At 47.7% G+C, this 21,390-nt stretch overlaps 4 protein-coding genes across 9 annotated transcripts in view; 2 read left to right on the forward strand and 2 right to left on the reverse strand.

The window, feature by feature from the left end:
* The first annotated feature begins 238 nt into the window (after positions 1–238).
* On the forward strand, positions 239–4,877 carry eif2s3 (eukaryotic translation initiation factor 2, subunit 3 gamma). The gene is made up of 12 exons (XM_062379189.1): positions 239–344; positions 1,359–1,422; positions 1,518–1,645; positions 1,746–1,867; positions 1,992–2,086; positions 2,183–2,341; positions 2,885–3,019; positions 3,108–3,202; positions 3,449–3,593; positions 3,799–3,968; positions 4,106–4,278; positions 4,501–4,877. Exons 1-12 carry the CDS (start codon positions 276–278, stop codon positions 4,562–4,564), a joined length of 1,419 nt encoding a protein of 472 aa, XP_062235173.1. The 5' UTR covers positions 239–275; the 3' UTR covers positions 4,565–4,877.
* Positions 4,878–5,965: 1,088 nt separating this feature from the next.
* lrrc31 (leucine rich repeat containing 31) lies at positions 5,966–10,863 on the forward strand. 3 transcript variants are annotated; one of them, XM_062379185.1, is made up of 10 exons: positions 5,966–6,186; positions 7,073–7,261; positions 7,502–7,636; positions 7,956–8,123; positions 8,214–8,378; positions 8,506–8,691; positions 8,770–8,937; positions 9,029–9,193; positions 9,477–9,632; positions 9,843–10,863. In XM_062379185.1, the coding sequence occupies exons 1-10, from the start codon at positions 6,174–6,176 to the stop codon at positions 10,214–10,216; spliced, it is 1,719 nt and encodes a 572-aa protein (XP_062235169.1). In that variant the 5' UTR covers positions 5,966–6,173; the 3' UTR covers positions 10,217–10,863. The 3 variants fall into 3 exon arrangements, with proteins under 3 accessions (XP_062235169.1, XP_062235168.1, XP_062235167.1); XM_062379184.1 differs by lacking the exons at positions 5,966–6,186; positions 7,073–7,261 and having other exon boundaries at positions 7,262–7,636; XM_062379183.1 differs by lacking the exons at positions 5,966–6,186; positions 7,073–7,261 and having other exon boundaries at positions 7,262–7,636; positions 8,506–8,937.
* ezh2 (enhancer of zeste 2 polycomb repressive complex 2 subunit) overlaps positions 7,963–21,390 on the reverse strand; it is a 132,084-nt gene continuing 118,656 nt past the window's right edge. Inside the window, exon 20 of the transcript XR_009911956.1 lies at positions 7,963–7,972. The gene's annotated coding sequence lies outside the window, so the exon portion shown is untranslated. The remainder of the gene's footprint in view (positions 7,973–21,390) is intronic.
* mynn (myoneurin) lies at positions 11,254–18,046 on the reverse strand. Of its 4 annotated transcripts, none has more exons than XM_062379180.1 (9): positions 18,000–18,046; positions 17,370–17,433; positions 16,636–16,906; positions 15,545–16,530; positions 14,766–14,925; positions 13,903–14,081; positions 13,725–13,817; positions 13,504–13,629; positions 11,254–13,279 (listed from the first exon to the last, which is right to left on the reverse strand). In XM_062379180.1, the coding sequence occupies exons 3-9, from the start codon at positions 16,899–16,901 to the stop codon at positions 12,894–12,896; spliced, it is 2,196 nt and encodes a 731-aa protein (XP_062235164.1). In that variant the 5' UTR covers positions 16,902–16,906; positions 17,370–17,433; positions 18,000–18,046; the 3' UTR covers positions 11,254–12,893. The 4 variants fall into 4 exon arrangements, with proteins under 4 accessions (XP_062235164.1, XP_062235163.1, XP_062235162.1 ...); XM_062379179.1 differs by having other exon boundaries at positions 16,636–16,909; XM_062379178.1 differs by lacking the exon at positions 18,000–18,046 and adding an exon at positions 17,534–17,972.

Raw genomic sequence — 21,390 nt, forward strand, 5'->3', positions numbered from 1 at the left:
GCGGTTTGTGGAGATTTAACTCGTTTTCTTCTCCGGTAGAAATGAGTTGCATCAGCCGCCATGACAGGACCCCGCCTGTCGCCAATGCGAGCTTAAAACCGGATGATTCATTCTAAATACGCGTCCTGTGCTCAGAATATTCGGTTAATAACAAATGTTAGTTTGGAATAAAACTCCATATATTTAATGACGGATTACAGAAAAGATAAATAACGTATTCCCCTCTTGATCAGGCATTCGCCGCAGCTGCCTTCTTCATTTCCTTTCCATTCAAGATGGCGGGTGACGAGTCTGGAACAACGCTGGGTCAGCCTCATCTGGCCAAACAAGACCTCGCGGCTCTGGTGAGTGTTCTGGCCGGGACACCGGGTTACAGGGTCGGGACACCGGGCTCCGGCGTCGGTGTCCGTCGGTGACCGGGCTCCTGAATGCTCCCGGTGCTTCGCGGTAACCGTCGCCGGCGCCGCGTCGCCTCCAGCCGGCACATGACGCCAGGCCCGGCCCGGGGAGACAGAGAGACGCTTCAGCTTAATTCATATTAATTCATATTAACAAGTGAACATGTGGATGTTCTCAGCCACGTGTTTCCTCCGCTGGTAACATCCAGATGTTCACCTGCTAATGTGAATTAAATTGATGGCGACGTTTAACTAAAATCCGGACATATGTCTTGAGTCGTCGTGATGGATCATATCTGTGTTTACAGGTTTTAACCACAAACAACCACACAGATATTTATACAAACAGTTACACGTGGTTATATGTTTGAGGGACAGATGGTGGTTGTGTCTCAATCCTAATGTAGGATGTGATCGAAACTCCAGAATGACGAGAGATTAAAAACTGTTAGTAAAGGAAGGAGTCAGAGTGTGTACTTAATATACACACCTTACACTGTAGTGGTTCGTGTAGACATGTAAAGCGAAGGATGATGGCACCAGCAGGTATAAAACAAAAAACGTGAGGCGTACTTCACGCGTTTCTATCACGAGACAAATTTATATTGTGATGTAATATGGATTTTGATTTGAATAGAAATAACTCAACTAATACGGACGTTTTATTATTTAATGAGTTGTGTAACTTCATCGTGTTCATGTACTTGCTTTTAATTACATGTTTTATCAAATGGTAAAAACTCAGAGCAACAACAGCCACACAGATTAGTCGCACGTTTGCCAAATTAAATATTTTCATCTAAGCAAAGATGTCCAGTTGTTGTGGGGGACTGTCTATGTCCTCCTCCTCCTCCTCCTCTTCCTCTCATTCATCCCTGGTGCTCTGCTCACAGGGACAACCTGTTCAATTCCACGTTGTCTCTCAGTGTGATAACCATAATGTGTGTAATTGTTTTCCAGAATGTGTCCAGCCTGACGCCTCTGTCTCCAGAGATCATCAGCAGACAGGCCACCATCAATATCGGTAAGGGAATCTCTCCTTGGCTTTGATTGTATTTGAATCACGCTGCATCACCGGCTCCCTTCATAAAGACTGTGTTTGAACTCCCCTCCGTCCAGGGACCATCGGTCACGTGGCCCATGGGAAGTCCACAGTGGTGAAGGCCATCTCTGGTGTCCACACCGTCAGGTTCAAGAATGAGCTGGAGAGGAACATCACCATCAAGTTAGGATATGCTAACGCTAAGGTAAGCAAGCGACTGGTTCTCTGTTCAGATTCCAGAGCCTCATCCCTCGTTCAGAGAAGCTGATGATCACTTTCCTTTCTACCCTCCCATCTTGTCCTAGATCTATAAACTAGATGACCCCAGCTGCCCTAGGCCCGAGTGCTACAGGTCGTGTGGCAGCAGCACTCCAGATGAGTTCCCCACAGACCTCCCCAGCACCAAGGGCAACTTCAAACTGGTCAGGTAAGACTGGAGGGGGAGGATGGTCTCGTCCAGGAAGCTGTTGTTTCAGCTCCGCCTCAATTCGTCATTTAAAAATCTGTCAAATATTGATCCATCATTGGAACTGTTTTATTTTTTCTCCTAGACATGTGTCTTTTGTGGACTGTCCTGGTCACGACATCTTGATGGCGACTATGTTGAACGGAGCAGCTGTCATGGACGCAGCCCTCCTGCTGATCGGTAAGCATCTGATTAAACCACCGAGACGACAAACTGTTTTTAAATCCCAGTTTGGTTGGAAATCCTCTGAGTGTTGCTCATCTCACTTTCCACCAGCGGGCAACGAGTCGTGTCCTCAGCCCCAGACGTCCGAGCACCTGGCAGCCATAGAGATCATGAAGCTGAAGCACATCCTCATCCTGCAGAACAAGATCGACCTGGTGAAGGAGAGTCAGGCCAAGGAGCAGTACGAGCAGATCCTGGCCTTCGTACAGGGTGAGTCCAAACAGGCAGCTTGACACATTATGGGACATGTGGTCCTGGATCTTCTCCTGAGCCTCCTGGTAACATGTGTGTAACATGTCAGAGTGAGTCCATGTGAGGAACCAGCAGGACAATGAGTGGAAGCTTCCCAGTGAGCGAGTGGACGTGTTGATGAGGTTTCTAACACGTGACGTGAAACTGGAAGAACACAAACATCTCAGGATGAAGAAGAGGAGCCGGACATGTAGAAGATGAAGACGTCCACTTGGAAACACAAGGAGATTCCAGATCTTCTGGTGATGAGGGCCGACGCCGGTGTGGAGGAGCTGGAAACAACAACACTGATCTTTCCACAGCAGAGTTCATAAGTCAGGTCCCGCCTCCTGCTGCTCTACAGGCTCCGCCTCCTGCTGCTCTACAGGCTCCGCCCCTCACCTGGATGTTCCTCACATGTTGCTCTGAATGAGTCGGACTCAACAACCTGCTGATTCTCATGTGAGACATCGAGTCGAGACGTCCCTGACATCTTCTGTTTTGTGTAACGTTGTCCTGCAGGCACCGTGGCAGAGGGAGCTCCCATCATTCCCATCTCAGCCCAGCTGAAGTACAACATCGAGGTGGTTTGTGAGTACATCGTCAAGAAGATCCCAGTGCCCATCAGAGACTTCACGTCCGAGCCCAGACTCATCGGTGAGTAACCCCCCCACGTTCCGGTGTGCATCGTGTTTTAGTCTCAGCCTTTTGGTGTCTGATCAAACTGTCGTGTTCCATATCTCAGTCATCAGATCCTTTGATGTGAACAAACCCGGCTGTGAAGTTGATGACCTGAAAGGGGGCGTGGCAGGAGGAAGTATCCTCAAGGGCGTGCTCAAGGTGAGGATCTAGAAGGGAGAAAGGTTAAACTTACAACCATCAGTTCAGTAACGACCCGTTATTGTATCTGTGTTTTCTTTTAATTTACAGTGAAGTCTAATAAAGTTCCGGTTAAGCTTTAAAATATCAAGTCCTGAGATATTGGAAAATTCCGATGGTTCCTTGTACAGAGTTCAGATCCGATGTGATTTGTCCTCTGTTTGAGTCGTTCTCCTCTGACCTGTGGTCCTGCTCTGTGACCTCCAGGTGGGGCAGGAGATCGAGGTGCGACCAGGGATCGTGTCCAAGGACCAGGAGGGAAAGCTGATGTGCAAACCCATCTTCTCCAAGATCGTGTCTCTGTTCGCCGAGCACAACGACCTCCAGTACGCTGCGCCCGGGGGCCTGATCGGTACGTCCACGCTGACCCGGCTCAGCATCGGGTCGGGGAATGTGTTGTTCTGGTCACAGTGGGTCGGAACCTGCAGTCAGAAGATCTCCTGCACTTTTTCAAATCCAGAAATCTGTTAAAACTGCAGCAGAATGGGAGAACGTGTCCTGGGGATGCAGGGATTAGAATCTCATCTTGAAGTTGTATGATTTGTGTCTACGTTCAGGTGTGGGCACAAAGATCGACCCAACGCTGTGCCGGGCCGATCGTATGGTGGGTCAGGTGCTCGGAGCCGTCGGAGCGCTGCCAGAGATCTTCACCGAGCTGGAGATCTCCTACTTCCTGCTCAGGAGGCTGCTGGGAGTCCGCACAGAGGGAGACAAGAAGGCTGCCAAGGTGAGCCGTCGGTGTCAGTAGTGAAGTTCAGACACCTGGAATGTTTTGGTTGTGTTGAGGTGAAGAGTGGAATCGACCAGGAGCCAGTGACTTCTTTTCTCTTGTGATGACCTCCTCTCGTGTCTCTGACCCTGCAGGTCCAGAAGCTGTCGAAGAACGAGGTGCTGATGGTGAACATCGGCTCCTTGTCGACAGGCGGCCGTGTCAGCGCCGTCAAAGCCGATCTGGCAAAGATCGTCCTCACCAACCCGGTGTGCACAGAGGTCGGAGAGAAGATCGCTCTGAGCCGACGAGTGGAGAAACACTGGCGGTAAGGACCAGGGCGTCTGGTGAAACATCTAGAGACTGAAGCTCTCGCTCAGAACAGCAGCTTCGTTTGCCTCTAAGTCCAAAACCAAACAAACCCAGAAACTTTACTACTTCTCCATTACGACAGATATGACTGGCTGCAGAGATGTTTCATGAATCTGGTGTAAACCTTCTCCATCACATTCAGTGTTCTAACCAGACGTCTCCTCTTCTCTCCTGTCAGTCTGATTGGCTGGGGGCAGATCAGAAGGGGCGTGACCATCACACCCACAGTGGACGATGACTGAGGAGCAGGAACCGGGACGTCGGCGTCACCCCCCCCCCGTCAGCAGGACAACAACCATCTCCTCTTCTTGGCTTTTCTTTTTGGTTTTAGTTCCCCCCACACGGAGGAAGGGGACAGAGTGAGGACATGTTTGAAGACGCCTCCTCGCTCTGCTCTTCTTTCTCTGCAGACACGTGAGAGCCTCACAGAAGTTTCCTGTTTACTCTGCAGGTGAAGGAGGACGGAGGAGGAGCCGAGGAGCTTTAGACTGATTCAGTGCAGAGATGTTCCTGTACTGTCCACAGATTCCACTAATAAAACACATTTGGAAGAAATGTCAGTGTTTGGTTTCATTCATGTTACAAGTCGTCCAGAGATCAGCTGACAGAAGGGCTCAGAAGGATTGATACTGTGATCAGAGCAAACATCTCATCCAAGTAACTATGTTTCACTGGAATTCTTTTTTTCATTTAAAAGAATAATGGCAGCTTTTTGCCTTTTTTAAATGGAAAAAATAATGTAAGAGGTCTGTTCACTGAAAAGTCAGATTATTAAGTGGAAACTGGAATGTTCAGGATTCTAATGTGGAAGACGACTGAAGTAAATACAAAATGTGTGATATTCAGTGACAGATGTATTTATAGACACAGAAATTCAGATTCATTAGGATCAATGTTTTTTTCTAAATACCTGAACAAATTTAAATATGGAATATATATATCTATATATCTATATCGGTAAAACATATTTCTGACTGCACCCGTCCAGTTGGTCTTCAGGTCGGGACTGATTTAGTTTTTGTGAGACTCTGGTTCACTGATTGAGACCATTTGCTTTGTGATGAGTTCATCTGTTTAAAAGATGAAGAGCTGAACGTCCTCCGGATGGTTTTCAGGTCTCAGAGGAAAGTCTGTCCCCTGTACCTCAATGTCCCCTTTGTCCCCTGTACCTCAATGTCCTCTCTGGCTCCTGTACCTCAATGTCCCCTCTGGCTCCTGAGGGGCTCAGAGGACTGTCTGTCCCCTGTACCTCAATGAGCCCTCTGTCCCCTGTACCTCAATGTCCCCTTTGTCCCCTGTACCTCAATGTCCTCTCTGGCTCCTGTAACTCAATGTCCCCTCTGGCTCCTGAGGGGCTCAGAGGACTGTCTGTCCCCTGGGTGGCTCTGCAGGTCTCCGGCTCAAAGGACAATGTCCCTCATTAATAAACATCCACTGACACTGGGACAGTCTGGTATATTTAGTTCATTTAAAACCATTTTCACTTGCATTTATTTTGAAAGTGCATGAAATGATCAAATTGTAAAATATAACTGTATCAAAGGATCATATTGTTCATAAGGTCCATGTAGTAGTTATAAAAACGAAGGACACACGCACACACACACAATGAAGATGATTTACTGAAGGTGTTGACGCACTTCCGGGATGATCCACCTGACGAGCACGAGACGAGACGTCACCAGGTGACACGAGTCCAGATCTGACTAGACTGTCTGTATGTAGATGAAACTACAGACTGTCTGTAGTTAGATTTAACCGCGGACTGTAGATAGCAGCTGAACGAACGACGGAAGCCTTCCTCCTCCTCCTCCTCTTCCTCCTCTTCCTCGCTCAGGTGTTTAAAGTCTCATGGATCCTGCAGGTGAGACGAGCTCCGTCAATCCAACACGAATCCTCGGATTCTATCAAAACCAACACAGAAGGTTTTTCTCCAGTTCAGTTTTGGATCAAACAATAATCAATATTCAGATCCTGACTTTCTGTTAACTTGTAAAAAGTCTATTCAGTCGTTCAACCTGTTAAATCACGTTCATCTTCCTTGTTAATCAATTATTAGAATGAAACTTTAAACATTCATGTTTTACGTTTAACACTGAATGTTTGTTTCTGGACTTTAAACAACAACGATTATGTATTTCAGGTCAATTCATATAGAGGACAAAGAAACGACAAGTATGAATAAATGAGTAACATTAAATAAATAGCATAAATGTAGAAATATAGAATTGAAATCTAAAAATTCAATATTGATTAAATAAATAAAATTGTCTACATAGACTTAAAACAATCCAATTTCTATAAACTTTAACACTTCATGTCAATGTGTAAGAGCAAATTATCCCTAATAGAAAACACTGAAACAGATTGACAGATGACTTTCTAATGCATTTTGAATTTTTACATCTTTCTATATATGTTATGATTGAATTTGGCTTTTTTTGTTTCTTTAAATTGTCTTTATCCTGTTTTATCTTTCTTGTGGAACATTTATCCAAATTCCTTCTCTTTAACTTTTGTTTCATTCTTTTCTGACCTGCGAGGGAAATGTCCTTCATGTTCATACCTCAGTGGTTTACTGAGGAAACACAAACAAGCACTGATTCCCACTGACGAGTCACTTCATGGACCTGGACACATTTCATTTTCAGAATACTTTCATGTGCAAAAGCATAAAAGGATGAATGAATGAATAAATAGCTGTTGTAACAAAAGAATCTTCTGGACCTGTTTCCTGTCTCGTGGGTCAGGTGGTCAGCGTGGGCGTGACGCTCCGAGGCGTTCCCCTCTCGACATCATCATGAGCCAGATACGCCGGAAGCGCACGGCCTCCGACAGGAAGCCGCTCGGACGCTTCCTGTCCCGGACGTCGGAGCGGACGGGGGGGATTCCTGAGGACGGGGAGTCGGGGGGGCGGGAGGAGAGAGCACCGAGCTCAGGTGGGTTTCCACAGATGAGACCTTTTCCTTTTCCTCGTGGTGAGACTGTCAGAGCACAGATCGGCTTCAAGAGATCTTCTACTGTGTGTGTGTGTGTGTGTGTGTGTGTGTGTGTGTGTGTGTGTGTGTGTGTGTGTGTGTGTGTGTGTGTGTGTGTGTGTGTGTGTGTGTGTGTGTGTGTGTGTGTGTGTGTGTGTGTGTGTGTGTGTGTGTGTGTGTGTGTGTGTGTGTGTGTCTCAGGAGCAGAAGAGGACGAGCGAGACGTCAGCTGGGGTCGAGTGTGTGTTTTCCTGCAGAGGCTCGGGAAGAAGGCCGACAGCAGGAGCCTCAGTCTGGCTCACTGTGATGTGACCGCTACAGACCTGCTGGAGCTAGGTACACACGCACACACACACAGACACACACACACAGGCACACACACAGACACACACACACACAGACACACACACACACAGTAACACACACACGCACAGGCACACACACAGACACACACACACACAGTAACACACACACGCACAGACACAAGCACCTGAACAACTTTATAACCGAGAGAGGAGCCGGAGTCACAAAGTTAGTTTCACGAGACTAAAGGTTCAGAGGAGCTGGGAGGACTGAAACCTGCTGCTCCAGGATCAGTTCAGGTTCTGTGCACACGGTCATGGCTGTGCTGGTTTCCCACCTGTTCCCTCCTCAGCCACGTTGCTCCAGTTCCTGCCTCAGCTGGAGGAGATGGACGTTTCCTGGAACGAGCTGATTGGTGGAAGTCTGCAGGCGCTGACCTCTCACCTCCATCTTGTGGGCGGGGCCAGGACGCTGAGGCTGTGCGGCTGCAGGCTGAACGCTGATGATGTCACTGCACTGGGTGGGACATGTTGATGGTTTCCTCTCCGGTTCTCCGGTGTCTGTCAGATGATGTGAAACCCGAGAGCAGCTTGAACTTGTGGTTCTGCAGGTGAAGCCCTCGGCTGCGTCCCACACCTGGAGATCCTGGATCTGTCCTGGAACGGAGGGGTGGGAGGCGGAGGGTTGCAAGGCCTCCTGGGTAAAGTCCCCCCCCCACTGAGGGAGCTCCGCCTGGTTTCCTGTCAGCTCTCTGCAGCTGATGCTTCGGCTCTGGGTGATAAACCAAACTCCATTAACACATTTATAAGAACGGAACGATAGAGCGATCGCTGTCAGAAAGACATTTCCCATGATGCCCTGAGGCACAGCCCTGATGCTCTGTGTGTGTTGTCTGTCCTCAGGGGGGGTTCTGTCCTCTCTGCCCAGACTCTCGGTGCTGGACGTCTCCTGTAACCCTCGTCTCTCGCAGGGCGGCGGCGGGGGCGGCGGCTTCAGCGACCTGGCCGCCGCCCTCTGCCACGCCCCCTCCCTCACCACACTTGGACTGCAGGCCTGCGGTCTGTCCTCCAGCTGCCTGGACGCTCTGGGTAGGACATCTTCTCTCGGTGTGTGCTCTCATCAGAGTGTGTTTGAGCTGATGACATGTCGCCCCCTCTGTCCTACAGGTGGTTCGCTCCGCCAGCTCCCCTCCGTGCGCGAGATGGACCTGTCCTGTAACAAGGGACTCTCTGGAGGACTGCACCCCCTCACCGTCCACCTGGCTCACCTCCCACGCCTGGAGAGCCTGGACCTTCACCTGTGCTGTCTCACACACACTGACCTGGAGGCCCTCAGTACGTTGGTCTGTGTGTGTGTGAGTGTGTGTGTGTGTGTGTGTGTGTGTGCATGTGCACGAGCAGCAGTCATGTGACCCCTTGTCTTCAGTCCAGGTGCTCCCCTCTCTGACGGCGCTCACAGAGCTCAACGTGTCGTCCAATCAGGAGGCAGGAGCTGTCGTTCACGCGCTGGTCTCCGCCCTCCCTCTGACGCAGATGAAGCGTCTGCCGCTGAACAGCTGCCGCCTCAGTGAGGAGTCCTTCACCGCTCTGGGTACAAATACACTACTGGTACTACGATTACTACCAGTACTCCTCCTAGTACTGCTGCTGTGGTAGAGCTGCTTCTTCAGTCGGGCAGCTGCAGTTCTTCAGAACTCGGCTGCTCTGGCTGCTCTGGCTGCTCTGGCTGCTCTGGCTCACGGCTCTTTTCGTACAGGGTTGAATTGTCTCCTGATTGTGGCTCCAGGGTGAACGTGTGTCGTTGTTCTGACCTGGAGGAGTTGTGTGTGTAGTTGTTCTGACCTGGAGGAGTTGTGTGTGTCTGTGTGTCTCAGCCCTGGCTGTGCCCTTCCTCCACACTGTGGATGTGTCCTGGTGCAAAGCGGTGGGGGGTCGCGTGGCTCTTCTCCTGGACGCTCTGCAGCCGGCGCTCGTCCAGGAGCTTCGTCTCAGCAGCTGTGAGCTCTCCACCGAGGACCTGCAGCACTTAGGTAACAGCCCAACAGGGACAGCAGCTGTTTGTGTTCAGGTGCTTCCATTTCTCAGAATGAAGATAAGTGTCCTGAGGTGTTGGTGGAGGGAGAGAACCTCCCCCCCCAGGGTCCAGTGCAGTATGAGAGTAAACGTTCTGACTTCTTCACCCTGGTGACCTGTGAGTGATGATCTCCCTAACTCTCCCCCCCCCCGTGTGTCTGGTGCAGCCGTGGTCTGCAGACGTGGTTGTATGTCGTCTCTACTGGTTCTGGATCTGTCCTACAACGGTTCGGTGGGCTCCGCCGGCTGGTCCGCCCTGTTCGAGGCCGGAGGCCTGGGCTCGCTGGAGGACGTCGACCTCAGCCTGCGACCTTCGACCTCGGCCTCCTGCTCGGCCTGGCTGCCGGCGCTGCTCTGTGCTCTGCCTCGCCTGCCGGCGCTGACCCGGCTGGCCATGCAGCGCTGGACCATGAGCTCCCGGGAGCGACAGCAGCTGAGCCACAGCGCCAGGAAACGGAACGTCCTGCTGGAGCTGGATCCAGACTCTAGAGACACAGCTTCATCAGGTCAGACGACCAATCAGGAGAGTCCAGAGGAGTAGGCACCTTGGAGGGAATCCAGCTAATCTGATCTCGTTTAGCTGGATTATCAAACATGGAAGATTTAACAGCATTAAAGTAAATATCATAAATATAAACTAACTTTGTGATCCCAACAGATTATTCTTACAACACAGAGAAATGTGGATCTGATGCTTTTGTCTTCTCAGGTCTGGAAAATACTACAAATCATTTTCAGGTGTTTTTCCTTTAGAAACTTTTTAGAAACTTTCTTGGCAAAGTTAGAATCCACAGCTTCGGCTGAACTGACAGATACAGAGACTACAAATCAAAGTGTTGGTCAAATGTTTCATTGACAAGAAGTCGTCCTTAAAGTACTGAGTTAGTATTCAGTGTATGACAGCTGTGGAGGAACAACCTCGAACATTTAATTGGTTCATCACTTCCTCCTGGTCGACTGCTCACGTCATCGATCACACGTCCTCTGCTTCCTACGAGCTTTAATCAGTATTTAAGTGTAATTGGTTTGGAATCATTCAATTGAACAACACATAGGATTTTAGGTCAGTATGTTTGATTGACAGTCGGTGCTGAAGTTCATAGATGAATTTTTGGAAACTTGAACTTTTAGCACAATGTACTTTTACGAGTTGATTCTGTGCATTAAAGATTAAACTGTAAACATGAAGCTGGAATGAAGATTTTCATCTTTGATAAAGAATTCAGTTTAATGTTTAGAAGATTATCCAACTAATCTATATCTCTGCTAATGTTTAGAAATGAACCTGAAACTTTGATATTTGACAGTGAACGTGTGATAACACATTCTGATTGGATTTTCACCTGATATATTGTATTTGAAAGTTTCTGATGTAAGTTAATGTTCAGTTACATTTAAAACTTATCAAGCAGCATCAGTTTGTTTTTACTTTTATACTGAAATCAAAGTTAAAGGATTTTGTTTCCATGAAGATGAGAATTTGAATGCACAGACAGTATTCAGAAAACCCACAGTAATAATAAAAGTATATAAGCGTAGTTTTAGTAAAACAGAAATAAATTCAATAATTAACAAGTCTCATTTTTTGTCACATCCACTGAGACAAACACTTTGTTTTATTTTCCTTGTTCATCTTGGATACAGTAGTGAAGTTGGGACTCTCTGTACAAGTGATGCAGACGTTTGATCCAAAAATAAAAGGAAATAAAACCATGAAACAAGCAAACAGCTAAATTCAAGTTGACAGAAAAACTGTGACGTATTTTTTTTAACTTGAAGCACAAACATTTCTTCTAAAACCTGAAACAGTTGCTTTAAAAAGCAAACGCTAACTTAAGGAAAGGACACTGAAGCAAAAAGGTTGGTTTGCATTAACAGAGCAGTGGTCACATGTCAAACACCTACAGGTGACGAGGGGTCAATAAAATAATCACTAAGCTCCTAACTACAGACAAATCTATCAAAACAATGTCTGTTCCATTACACATCAACATTTAGATCGGATTAATATCTTGTGTTAGTAGCTCATCTGGAGCTGAGCTGTAAAATGAAAGAAGCTCCAGACGCACGTCTCCGTCCAGGAGGACGTAGAATCTGTTTCTCATGAAGTCCAGTATCAGCAGATACTGGATCCCTGCAGGGACGTCACATGACACGGCTCTAACGAGGAGGGCTTCAGATTGTGAAGAACATTTTCACCTCTTAGCAGATTGTACTGATTTAACTCAGGAACCTTAAACTGTGAGAGATGCACAGACTCGATTCTGAAATTATCCCGACCCCTGAACATGACCAGAAGACTCCTGCTGCTTAGAGCTGCTTGCAGACACAGACTGAACTCTGGGTAATCTTCTGAAATTATCTAGAGCGGCTGTATGTGAGAAAACAAAACGTCTGAGTCATGTACGTCTGAAATGAGTATGAACAAAATGGGACAATCGATTAATAGTTCAGGGAGAGATGTTAGGAGGTCACTGACGTTGGAAGAGAAACTGGGATTTAATGGAAAGACAACAACCTGCAGATTCCTGGAGATGTTCTGTTCAGACAGATAATTCTGTCCTCATGGTTCCAACCTGTGAGAACTGCTCCAGGATCTAGACGTGGAGGTCCGGTCGCTTTCTTTTGGATTTCCTGTTTCAATTGACGATGTGACTTTTCCTCCTGGTGGAAATGTGACTCGAGAGAACAGCTTTCCTCTTCTTCACAGCTCAGGTCTCACGTGTGTAGCTTGGGCCAACGTTTGAAAAACTAATACAAATAAATTAAACTGAGACGTGAAGATGCCGCTTGATGTCGGCAGACGTTCAGACGACTGTTTATCCAGATTAATTAAACCACTTTATTATAAATCAGCTGTAACTCGTCACTGAACCAGGAAACTCCGCCCACACCTGCAGCTCAGGACAGGAAGTCGAAGGTAGACCAGGATTAACACGAAGTTTGTTGAAACAGATTGAATTTTTACCTCCTGCTCGTTTTTGTTCCAAAATCCCAGTTTCCTTTCAAGGTCAACGTGTTTGTTTCCTGACCGAGACGAGACGAAGAACAAAACTATAAAAATTAGACCCGAGTTGTTGAACCCACTTTTCTCCTTCACGACCCTTTGACCCTAAACCCGTTGAAGCCGGTTTGATAGAACGCTGAACTCGAGCCCGGACGCAGACGCTTGGTGTTAAAAAGAGAAACGTTCCTCGATGGTGAGCTCCGACCGGGCCTCACTGCTGGGGGGGGTTGTTCTCGGTGTCCACCGTCCTGATGATGACGATCTGCTCCAGACTCTGGGCGGGGGAGGGCGGGGGCCGCAGCTGCTCCACCAGAGCGTGGAGGGTGTCCGAGTTGATGGTCTGCTCCTGGTCGGCGTCGAAGGTCACCTGGTCGGCGGCGGTGGCGATGGGGAGGTCGGCCGGCTCCGCCTTCAAGCTCTGGATGATGTCATCCGACTCAGTGGTGCCGGGGGCCTCTGTGGGGGGAGCCGGGGCTTTGGGGGTGGGGGGCTCAGGGTTGGCCGGCTCTCCTTCAGATATGGACGCCAAGCCTTTGTTCTCCTGGGAAAGTTTGTTCTGGACGAAGGCCATCGGGTGACTGGAGGCCAGGAGGACCACTGCTCAGACACACACAGGAACACACAGACACACACAGGAACACACAGGAACACACAGACACACACAGGAACACAAAGTGAGAAGAGGAACCCAACACAACCTTCACTTTGTGTAACTAGAAAAGATTAAGATCACAGCACGAGGATCGTCAGCTTTGTGTAGCGTGTTAAACACTGAATCCTCTTCATTGTGGGTCAGAAACACACAAAGCCCATTGGCTCACCAGCTCTGGCTCTCTCCTTGTGTTGCCGCACTTCGTCAGCGTGAGCCTTCTCCTGGTGCTTGATCATGTTCTTCACGCTGGCAAACCGGTTTCCACACAGAAGACACTGCACACCGCTGCTCCCCTCTGGAAGACACACAAACAACCACACTGAATCACACGTTCATCTAACAAAACAACACTACAACGTGTGAGTTGTGTACGAGGCTGTGGAAACTCACCCGGGTGATGTCGTCTCATGTGTTTCTTTAAGTCAGAGGACGTGGCAAAGCGGGCGTCACACTTTGGTGTCGGACATTTGTACGGAGTCTCACCTGAAACAGAAACACAACCGCACACGTTACAGGAAACGTTCAGGAGTAACACAACAGGTGCTGAGCAGTGAGTCCATCGTCTCACCGGTGTGTTTCCTGGCGTGTGAGATGAGGGACGAGGACACGGAGAAGGACATGCCACAGCGGTCACACTGGTACGGCTTCTCTCCGGTGTGGCGGCGCTTGTGATAGGTCAGCGTGCTGGACTGAGCGAAGGCCTGGCCACAGATGTCGCACACGTAGGGTTTCTCCCCGCTGTGCAATCTGCAGGAGACACACAAACACAAAATCCCTGTTTCAATCGATCATGTAACTCACACGTCAAGTTGAAACAACAAACACAGGGTTCATACACATTTTGATTTCCATGACTCTTCAATAACTTTAAACCAAATTCCATGACTGAAGATTGTGTGAAATCTCTGTGTATACGCGAAAAATGACAAAATTGTGTAATTAAACTAACAATGAGAATTTCAAGGCATACAGTAAACCTTGAATGACACAAACCCAAGTTTGCATGCTTATATATTTTGAGCGTATTTCTTTAAAAGCATATGAATTATTTAAAACTCAGCGTAACTGAACGACATGAAAATATGAATATAGCACATTTCCATGACTTTTCCAAAACTTTTGGGATTTTATATTTTTCCATGACTTTTCCAGGTTTTCCATGACCGTAGGAACCCTGCAAATATCAATCAGGTTCAGGTTCTCCAGATATGAGGGTTTACTGCTAGACCATCACAAAACTGATGTGTTGGTGTTTTGAACGATGAGCTGAACAGAAGCAGAGATTTTAAATCCCCGGTGGCAGAGAACAGACATTTCCTGTGATTGTCTGTACTCGAGAACAGAGAAGGTTCATCGTCTCAAGTGAGAAGCCTCTGAGTCAGGGCTGGACTCCTCTGTGTGTGTCTGTGTGTGAAGCTGCAGCTCCGGTACCTGATGTGGATCTTGTAGTTGGACGACGTGGCGAACTTGAAGCCGCAGCGCTCGCAGGTGAACGGCTTCTCCTCCCCGTGGTGCATCCGGCGATGAGCCACCAGCTGACACTTCTGAGCAAAGCACTTGTCACATTCGGAGCAGTTGAACGGCTTCTCACCTGCACCACACAAAGAGAGGGGGGGGGGGGGGGGGTTAGTCACACGAACAACAGCTGTCTGCATTGTGTGTTTGGAAACAATGATGTCACAGTTGAGTTCATGCAGACCCACTGATGCTTTGTGTATTGAGCGTGCAGCAGGAACAATGGAAGCTGTTTACTGGTTCTCTACATCAGCACAGTTAACCTCTAACTAACTTCTGTGGTATGTGACAGATCGCTGACGGGGACTTCACTGCCACCTGCTGGCTCGGCATGTGGAGAGAGTTTGTAAAACATAAGGTTGTGTGGACGGGGATTCATTTGAAAAAATATCTGGAGCTGTTTATTAGTTTAATTGCAGATTTCTTCAGTTTCCAGATCCAGTGACTTGAAATGTCTCAGTTAAACAAATCAGTTTCTAATGACCTGAGTCAAACAGGAAGTGGTCACATGACAGGAGGACACCAGGGGATTGTTTAACAAATCTTTCAAAGACTGAGATGATTAATTATTAAAATAGTTACTGATCATTTAAAGGATAGACCCTGTGAGCTGTGACGGACAGTTCTCTCACTATGATCCTGAAGATAATCATTTCCAGCCCTGCTCAGTGAGATGTTGTTCTGTTGGCTCTCACCTGTGTGGATGCGCAGGTGGGTCTTCAGCTGGGTGGCCTGTCTGAACTTCTTGGAGCAGAAGATGCAGACGAAGGGCTTCAGGCCCTTGTGGATCTTCTCGTGCCGGTGCAGGCTGCTGGCGTCTTTGAACAGTTTGTTGCACTCGGTGCACGACAGCATCATCTCGTCTGTTTCTGACGGATCCTGTTCCCCGAGCTCACCTTCCTCATCACCAAAGTCATCATTGTCATCATCAGCTCCCAGCGAGCCACTCTCCTCCTCTTCATCATCCTCCTCCTCCTCTTCCTCCTCCACCTTCACAACCCTCCTCCTGCCGCGGCCCCTGCCCCTCCCTCTGCCCCTCCCCCTCCCGCGGCCCCGCCCCTCGCCGCTGCTCAGGCGAGGCTTCTTGGTCGGACACTCTTCGTCCTGTGAGGGGCTCCAGTCCGCAGACATGTCTCCAAAGTCCTTCACACTCGTGTCAGAATCTTCCATAGACAGATCTTCTCTTGAAGAAACTCCTCTTCCTCTCCCCCTCCCACGTCCCCTGCCTCTTCCTCTCCCCCTCCCCCGGCCTCTCCCCCTGTAGCTCTGGGTTTTGGGGGTTCCATCAGCCGAGCTGCTGGCCTCCGTCTGCTCTCCACTCAGACGCTTGGGGCGTCCTCTCTTCCGGCCCTGTCCACGTCCCGCGGCCTTGTTGGGAGTGTACTCTTCATCACTTTTGTTTCTCTCTTCCTCGTCCAAATGTTTTGCCTCCTCATCCGGCTCTTTGCCGTTCTTCCCCGCCTCATCCCACCCCCCTGTATTGGAGATGATTGACAGGGGAACTGGGGAGCTGGGGCTTCCAGGAGAGGCTGGACTGGGAGGAGAGAGACCAGTTTCTTTATCTGCCTCTGATTGGGACGCTTCGCCCAGCTCGGACCAGTTGGGGGTTTCCTCCAGATACTTCATGGCCTCGGGCATTCCCAGGAAGCCAGCAGCTTGTCTCACGGCTGCTTGTCTGGTGCTGAAACCACAGAAACACTCTGTTCAGTAAACGAGCTGAAGAACATCAAGATTCATCTGAACTCTCGATAAAATGAAACCACAGCTCCGATGAAACGAGCTCTACCTGCTGAGGTTCATCTGTCCAGTGTAGATATACTCCAACAGCTTCTCCAGCGCGTAGCGGCTGACCTTGTCAGGGTCCAAGGTCGTGACATCCTGACCTTTCGCAGCCTGGGAGGAGAAGTACTTGCTGAACGCAGCCAGGATGTTGCGGTGAGCTCTGAACTCCACTTCTCTCACCATGATGGTGATGTCACACAGGAAGTCCATCTCCCGCTGCTGGTGGAGACGCTGCAGCAGCAGCTTCCCGTGGCCGGTGACATGAGTCATCGCTGCTGCTGGACAACAACAGAGAAAGTCAACACACTTTGTGTGGGTCCTCTACACATTTAAATACAAAACACTGCATTGTTTCAGCAGGAAACACCTCGTTATAAATTCACCACAGTTCAATATTAGGTTTTGTTTTATTTAACAACGACAAAGAGTAAATTGAGAAACTCAGACGAGTCACTTTTTGAATTCATGCTTGAAACAAAGATTAGAATGATTCATGAATCTGCTTCATGGCTGGGGGTGTTTCAGTGATGACGTCACTGACTGGTTTCTACCTGAATGTTCAGACCTGACAGTTTGTTTACATCACACACGTGGTGTTAAAAACTAATAACACAAAAACTAAAACTAATAACACAACTACAGAAACTAATAACACAACCGAGACGGAATATTTATATGAAATCTGAATCAAACATAACGCTGGGATGTGAAAACTTATAAAGATGGAGATGAACTCACTCTCAGTGGAGTATGTGATTCTGAGAACGTGTGCCCCAGCTTCCGGCTCTCAGGTGAAGTGGTTCTGTTGGGAATCGAACACAAACAGGAGGGGGGGGGGGTGAGAACAGGGACAGTCTGATTGAATATTCACCAGGAAACAAACATCAGTGACGAACACGAACCACTCGATCCCGACGAGGCTTCGCACGAGCGGCGGTTTTGGAAAATAAAAGCTCCCGCTCGCTTCCTGACCAGGCCCCGCCGAGCGGCTAATGCTAACCGGGTTAGCTCGCCCGGGTCAGCCCGGCTCCTGCTGGAGGCGGGGGTCTCCCGGAGGGGTACCGGGCACTAAGTGGAGCCCCGGAACCGCATGAGGAGCAGGCACAGCCCCGCAGAGTCCACCGGGAGCAGCCGGTCGCTGCGGCGGAAGCTAACCGTGTCCGCGGTGCTGAGAAGCGCGGAAAACCGTGTGCTCTTATTTCGAAGGTTCGACGCTTTGTGCCGGCGGGGTCGAGCCAAGTTGGCACAAAATGGTGGAAACGTGTATTTCGCACGCGAGCAGCGCGAACGCGTCCCTTTCCGCCTGGAAGCGTTGAAATAAATTCACAGGTTCGATTCCGAGCGACGTAAATAAAAGAAGAAAAGTACCTGCGGACATCCGCTGCTGCCATTAGCCGTGACGTCACTGGTCTCGCGAGAGCTCGTACGAAGAGGAGCTCAAGATGAACACCGCCCTTCCGGGACGGAGCACCGCCCGCCGGGGGGGGAACCATCACCGAAAACACACTTTCGGACAGACAACACACGCGCAGATGAAGAAAACCACTTCATCGGTTCGAAGCCACAACTCGTGTGAAGACAGGAACACACTGCAGATAGTGAAAGCCGCAACACAGCTGTTTCCCAGGAGCCAGAGAAGTGAGGGAGCTGCTGGAGGGCGACGCTTTGTGGAGATATTAGAGTCTGCTGCTCCTCAGGGGATGGAACTGTTCATGAACATAGTTTAGAGATACTTCATCATGTTTGATTGCTGCCCCTCTTTTCTAAATAAAGTTGTGGTAATAGACGAGGCCACCGGGGGCTCCCCACAGACCAGCCATTCGCTTTCAGCTTTTCATATTCAAAACTGGAGATGAAGTGGCCGGCAGATCAAACCTTTTATCTGTGTGCACTTTGTTCTCTCCTCTTATTTCTTCATAGTTCTTAATGTATCTTTGCAATGCACGTGTCAGTTGGTGTCTTTGACTGTGACAGAATGATGAGGATAAACCTGAGTCTATTCATCATGACAAAATAAAATAAATAAATAAAATACTTTCATTTGATGTTTTACTTTTCTTTATCTTATTTTATTCATGCAGCCTTTCTCCCTGTTTATCTGCATTACTGATATTCTTAATATCCGTATGAATCTGCTGAAGGAATAAGAAACGATATTCATTTATCTATTCATTGATTTGTTAACGTGAAGAAAACGTCATTGTTACTGGACGATGCTGCAGCGTTGTGTTGACGCAGCAGCTACACAACTTTCCCCCCTCTGCTGCTCTTCTCTCAGCAGGAATCTCTGGCTGCTCAGAAGAGTGTTCACACCTGCAGACACACACACACACTCACAGACACACACAGACACACACACACACACACACTTGTATCTGCAACCTGTGGGTCGTTTTTCTTGCAGGTTGTTGGAGCAGAACTGTTGAACATCAGTGACATGTGAAACTAAAATCCAGGATTTGTATTATTACATTTTTCTGGCTACATTTCCTGAGCAGAGAAGAGGCCGAGCGTCGGCTTCGTGTCATCAGTGAGAACAGCTGCCTCGTTCTACTCAGAGAAAAACTGAACATGCAAATACTGAGCTGATCAAACACACATCAGACAGAACCGTGAGCAGCTCAGGGTTCACACACCACAGGTCTGTTAGGAATCGACCCTGTAACGTTCTGTGAGACGCCTCTGGATCTCTGCTGCAGCCGTGCTCTGTGTGTGTGGGTGTGGTGGGGGGGTATGAGCAGGAACTCAATGTGTGCAGTGTGCTCGTATAAACAAATGCCTCTGAGCATCTGATACGTTTGTGTGAGTGTGTGTGTGTGTGTGTGTTTGTGTGTGTGTGTGTGTGTGTGCTTGTGTGTGTTTGTGTGTGTGTGTGTGTGTGTGTATGTGTGTGCTTGTGTGTGTGTGTGTGTGTTTGTGTATGTGTGTGCTTGTGTGTGTGTGTGTGTGTTTGTGTGCGTGTGTGTGTGTGTGTGTGTGTGTGTATGTGTGTGTGTGTGTGTGTGTGAGTGGGTGGTTATAAAGACAGTGAGAGGTAACAGCGGATCATCGGCCTCAGTGGAGCTGCTGATGAAACGTCTCCTGCACAGCTTCAGTTGATCGGAGCTTTTATCGGGTTTAGTTCAAATATTAATGACTTGCCTGTGGACGGTTATAATCATCACTATTATTATCAGGCATGTTTTTATATGAAGGTCACAGTGATGTAAAGAGAAGTATTGGATGGTTTGAGCTGGATTCCTCACATGAAGACATTTTTGGAAATAATAGTAATTTACTGTTACTGCTTCTCTTTTCTGCAAATGTACACAAATAGTTGGGTCCATATAAAAACATAGAGTAATCCATACTTACTAAATATTTACACTGAGTACTGTAGATTAAAGAATATATTTCTGACTCACAACAAACCCAATAAAACACAAACAAACTATAAATAACATTGAACTGCAAATGAAATAATAATAATCTCAAATCAGATGCATGTTTGTACGGAAGTCAAAAAATACCTTTAAACATTAAAGTCACTGATCACGACTGGAGGGTCACATGACTTCCAAATACTGAAGGTTTGTGGTGAGAGGTCAAATGCTCAACCACACACACACACACACACACACACACACACGCACACAGCGACACACACACACTCACGCACACACAAACACACACAGAGACCCACACATACTCACGCACACACACAGAGACACACACTAAGGCACACACACACGCACACAAACACATACACACACACACACAGAGACACGCACTCACGCACACACACGCACACTCACACACACAACACAAAGACACGCTCACATACACACAGGGACACACTCACGCACACACACGCACACACACACACACACACACTTACACACACACACACAGAGACGCGCGCACACACACACATACACACACACACAGACACACACACACACACACAGAGACAGGTTGATTATGTGTTGCAGCTGATTGCAGTCATCAGCCTGTCTCTGGTTTTACTTTGTGCATGTGAACGTGTTTGTGTGTTTGTTGGATGTGATATGTAACCAAAACATATTTGTATATTCCAATATGGATATCCATCCATCTATCTATCTATCTATCTATCTATCGATCTATCTATCTATCTATCTATCTATCTATCTATCATCCATCTATCTATCATCCATCTATCTATCTATCTATCTATCTATCTATCTATCTATCTATCTATCTATCTATCTATCTATCAATCTATCTATCTATCTATCTATCTATCTATCTATCTATCTATCTATCTATCTATCTATCTATCAATCTATCTATCTATCTATCTATCTATCTATCTATCTATCTATCTATCTATCTATCTATCTATCTATCTATCTATCTATCTATCTATCTATCTATCTATCTATCTATCTATCTATCTATCATCCATCTATCTATCTATCTATCTATCTATCTATCTATCTATCTATCTATCTATCTATCTATCTATCTATCTATCTATCTATCTATCATCCATCTATCTATCTATCTATCTATCTATCTATCTATCTATCTATCTATCTATCTATCTATCTATCCGTCTGTCCATCCCTCTCTCTCTCTCTCTCTCTATCGCTCTCTCTCTCTAGTAATGAAATAGTGAACTATAGAACACAGAAGTTAGGGGCGTGGTTTAGCAATAAACCACAGGTTAAAATCTGCATCAAGTTACAAAGAGAAAACGAGAGTATCCGGAATTGGTTTTATATATTCATTAGTTTAG

The sequence above is a fragment of the Platichthys flesus genome, chromosome 21 (assembly GCF_949316205.1).
Source record: "Platichthys flesus chromosome 21, fPlaFle2.1, whole genome shotgun sequence".
Lineage (NCBI taxonomy): Eukaryota > Metazoa > Chordata > Actinopteri > Pleuronectiformes > Pleuronectidae > Platichthys > Platichthys flesus.